At 68.0% G+C, this 4,064-nt stretch overlaps 1 protein-coding gene across 1 annotated transcript; it reads right to left on the bottom strand.

The window, feature by feature from the left end:
- Positions 1–301: 301 nt before the first annotated feature.
- Positions 302–1,493, bottom strand: ASCL2 (achaete-scute family bHLH transcription factor 2). Its single transcript, XM_032415096.1, has 2 exons — positions 885–1,493; positions 302–318 (listed from the first exon to the last, which is right to left on the bottom strand). The coding sequence occupies exon 1, from the start codon at positions 1,491–1,493 to the stop codon at positions 909–911; it is 585 nt and encodes a 194-aa protein (XP_032270987.1). The 3' UTR covers positions 302–318; positions 885–908.
- Between the last annotated feature and the right edge of the window lie 2,571 nt (positions 1,494–4,064).

The raw sequence follows: 4,064 nt of genomic DNA, 5'->3' as shown, positions 1-4,064 counted from the left end.
AAAAGAGAAGTTCTGTGCCGCTATAAAATCCTCTCCCCTTCAAAAATCTCGGTGTTGGTGCCCCAGCCCCATCCCAGTGGAGAACCTCTGGGGGCAGGGTGGTCGGGTTCCGAGGAAGCTGCCAGCCAGGCGGGGTCAGGCCGGGACGTCTCCACACTGGCACTTAGTCAGATTGGACGGCACGGGGGGGGGACCGTCGGCGGAGTCCCGGCTGGGTGGTGGCTTCGCCCACGGGGACTGTGGGCCCGAGGCACGGGCCACCCACATCGCTCCCGGGTGGTGAGCGTGCTCGCCGCTCCGCGTCCAGGGCTGGGGCTGCTGGGAGGGGAGGGGGGACGGGGACGCGCATTAGTGCGGGATCCGGCCCGGCCCCACCGCCCACAAGCGAAGTCTGCAGTTTCCTTTGCTTGGCTGGTTTTGGAGCTCCAGTCCGTGGGTGCCTCGGATTCGGTCTGCGGCCCCGGCCGGGGCGGGGGCGGGGCGCGCTCCAAGCCGCAGTGAGTCAGGGTTCCGCACCCGCCGACTCATTTCTGCCACCCGGCCCCGGCGCACGATTTGCAATGCAAAGTCACCCCGCCTCCCAGCGCCCCGCTCTGCCCCGGGATCCGCGTGCACTCGGGGCCTCACCCGCCCGAGGGCCCCCCTCCCTGCTCCCCCTTCGACGCAGCAGCGAGAGGAAGTTTTGCAATCCCGGACAAACAAACGCCGGTCTTGCACAGGCTTGAAAAAGTTTGGGGAAAATGAAGAGTGAGCGAAATCAAAGCCGTCACCGGGGCCTGGCGCTGCGCTTGGCTGCTCTCGGGGACGCGAGCCGCGAGGCTGTCCACTCCACCCCGCCCGGCTGCCCCTGCGCCGACCCCCAGTTCCCCGCCGCGGGAGGTTACCTCGTGGGGGGGGGGGCGGAGCGCTCAGTAGCCCCCTAACCAGCTGGAGAAGTCGAGCAGCTCGCGCTCCACCGGGCTGAGCGCGCCCTCGCAGCCGCTGTCGTCCGAGGAGTAGGCGGAGCGCGGCGAGCCGGGCTCCGAGCTGCCCTCGCGGCCCGGGGACGACGAAGCGCAAGAAGGCGAGGCGACGGCGGCGGCGGGGGTCCCGAGAGGCCCGCAGGACGCGGGGGGGCGCGCGGCTGGCGCCAGCAGCCCCTCGGCCAGGGCGGCACGCACGGCATCGTGCTCGGCCAGCAGGCGTTGCAGCGCGCGGATGTACTCCACGGCCGAGCGCAGCGTCTCCACCTTACTCAGCTTCTTGCTGGCGCCGCCGTGCGGCACGTGCTGCCGCAGCGCCTGGAACCCCAAGTTCACCAGCTTCACGCGGTTGCGCTCGCGCTCATTGCGCCGCGCCACGGCCGCCGCGCCACCCCCGGTCTCCGTCGCGCCCGGCTGTCGCCGCCGGCTGCAGCGCAGCAGCTCTGGGGATGTGAGTCGCCGCAGAGGAGCGCAGCCGCCCGAGACGCCAGGCGCGGAGGGCGCGGGCAGGGGCAGCGCACCGCTGTCCATCGCGCCCGCATCCACTCGCCCCGCAACTCCTCCGAGCCCCCGCGCGCAGCAGGAGGGGCGGACAGAGGAACGGGGGTCGGTGGGAAGACGACAGAACCCCAAGGGAGCCCCTGGAACTGTGCCGCGGGGCGACTCCCCAGGGTACGCGCTCCAGGTCGTCTGGGGCCCAGGGACAGAGAGGCTCAGGAGGCCAAGAGGTAGCAGGCCGTGCGCGCCTCGGAGCGTGGGGCGCTCGTGTCCCGCGCGTGCGGCCGGACCCTCCCCAGGTCTTCCCAGCGCGGCGCAGGCGGCTTGGTTTTAAATGTATAGATAACCCTCCTCCGCGCCGCTGCCGCCTCCTTCCTCACGCCCTCCTTCCCTCGCCTCGCCCTCCCGCCACGCTTCGCCCTCCCCCTTGCGCACACAACCTGCAAACACCAGGGCGTGAGCGCGTTCCCCACCCCATCTCCCCGGGCGGAGTCTGCAGGTCCCCGGTGGGCCCCGAGCTCCCAACAGGTGCTTAGTGAGTCCCCCAAGGCGCAGTGCGCAGGTCCCGTGTGCGCCCCCCGCCCGACCTCCGGGAGCTGTCAGCAGGTCTCCAGTGCGCCCCCGCTGCCTGAGCCCAGTCCACAGATCCCGGGTGCAACTGTTCGGTACCCCCACCGCACGCTGCGCGCAGCCCGCTATCCCCAGAGCTGTTGATGATCCACACGCGCAGCGCGCGCCGTGGGGAGGAAGACGTGGCCTCGTGAAGGCTCACCTATCCCGGAGGCGCGCGAGACCCCCGGGGGCAGCACGCGCCGCGCCTTCTGTCCCCGCGCCACCCCCCCAACTCCCCCCCCCCCCCCGCGTCCCAGGGGGCGGGGGCCGGGGTCTCAGCCAATCGTGGGCGGTCCGTTCGGCCAATCGCGGAGGGCGCGGCCTCACGCCCGGCCCCCCCGGGAGGAAGCGCGTACGCCAGGCGTGTGGCTCCCCGAGCGTCGCTAACAAAACTGGGTCCCGCCAGGCGGCTCCCCGCGTGCACACCTGCTCCGCGCCCCGCCGCCCACTTACGTTATTCCTTTGCGGAGAGTGGGAGAGGGTGATGCGGGCCTTCGGGCAGGGCGGGATTGGAGGAGTGGTGCGCTGGGGTGGAGAGTTCAGGTTCCTGGGGCGCCTTTCACCATCCCTGCACGCACACCTTCTGCCTGTGGTTTCCAGGTGCCCCCAGCCTTGGGGAGCCTGGAAGCCCAGGGTCTGGAGGTTTGAACGGCCGCTGTGGACCCGGGCAGCGGTCAGCCTCTGCCCTGGCCCCACAGCTTCATTTCCCATATTGCCCTAACCTGCCCCCACGTTCTGCCTTCTGGGCCCCTTACGCTCCGGCCCCTCACCTTTGGTGCCGACCCGCTATCCTGGCCCTGGCTCCGTTTTCCTCAGCCTCCCACCCCTGGCTGGGGCCTCCCTCTCCCACCCGACCAGCACTGAGACCGAGCCGGTGGGGGAAGGTTCCTGGAAAGCTGCCTCACGCCAGGGCAGAGCCTGGCCTCCCAAGGGGGGAGGGACAAAAGGGTTTCTCCCTGACAGATGGGGAGGAATGTAGGGTCCTGAGGGGGCAGGGACTGCGGAAGTGTGCAGAATGCACCCTCAGTGGGAGAGTTTCTCCTGCCCCACTGCAGGGGAATGCCTGCCAAGTGGCTGGGCCCTCAGGAGGCCATGGCCCTGCCGGGTTTCGCCGATGCTGACCAGATCCTCCTGGGCCAGGTCTGCTGGAAAGGAGTTCTGCCGGGAGCCACTTCCCATTCTGGCTGGGGAGAGGCCCTGGATTCCTCCCAGGGATCCCCCCGGGGCCTTGTGGTGTCCACTGGCTCCCAGTTACTCTGCAGGATCTCCTGGCAAGTTGGCTTGGCCTTCCTGCTTTGGGGTGTGACCTGGCGGCTAGCACCTGCCTGGGGCCAGGTGGGGATAGGGCCCCATTGTTGCAGAAGGAAGCTGTCTCAGAGAGGACATGGACTATGTCCACAGTCACACCTCTGGCCAGTGGAGCGATCCAGGTAGAGATCAGGGCCTGGACTCTGAGTCCAGGAGGCTCAACCTTCTTCCCTGTCCAGGACAGGAGCCTTGGCTCCTCCTCTCTCTGGTCAGAGCCCACCTGCCCTTCCCTGGTGTAAAGTTAGTTGGCAAAGCCAAGCTGGAGATGGCTGCCGTGTCAAAGGGAAATCCCCAGCATCCCGCAGATGGGCTCTTGGCAATCCTTGCCTGGACTTGTGCTCAGTCTCTGGGGCCCAGAGACCCTCAGGTACCTGTTCCCACACAAGAGACTACCCAGGCTCTAGCAGCTGCCCCAGTGGTTTCGTATTTCTCAGGATTCTCTGGTGGTGCCTCTGCTGGCTGCTGCAGCTGCTTTCAACTGCGGGGTCAGCTTGGGGGACTGCAGGAAGGCTGGGTGGCTGGGTCAGGCTCTCCACGTGGCCCTCCTCCTGCACGTCACGTCTGGGGTCCCAATGCCAGAGCACACAACCTAAAGGGTGTGGAGCTTCTTTCTGAGATGGTGCAAATCTTTTAAAATCGACTGTAGTGATGGTTGCACAACTTTGGGAATTTGCTAAAAACCAA

Source organism: Phoca vitulina, unplaced genomic scaffold (genome assembly GCF_004348235.1).
Source record: "Phoca vitulina isolate PV1807 unplaced genomic scaffold, GSC_HSeal_1.0 scaffold16, whole genome shotgun sequence".
Lineage (NCBI taxonomy): Eukaryota > Metazoa > Chordata > Mammalia > Carnivora > Phocidae > Phoca > Phoca vitulina.
This window is presented reverse-complemented; position numbering and strand designations above follow the sequence as displayed.

What these genes read in the sequence shown, in the direction of transcription:
- ASCL2 (XM_032415096.1), bottom strand. Translation starts at nt 1,493, where the DNA reads ATGGACAGCGGTGCGCTGCCCCTGCCCGCGCCCTCCGCGCCTGGCGTC.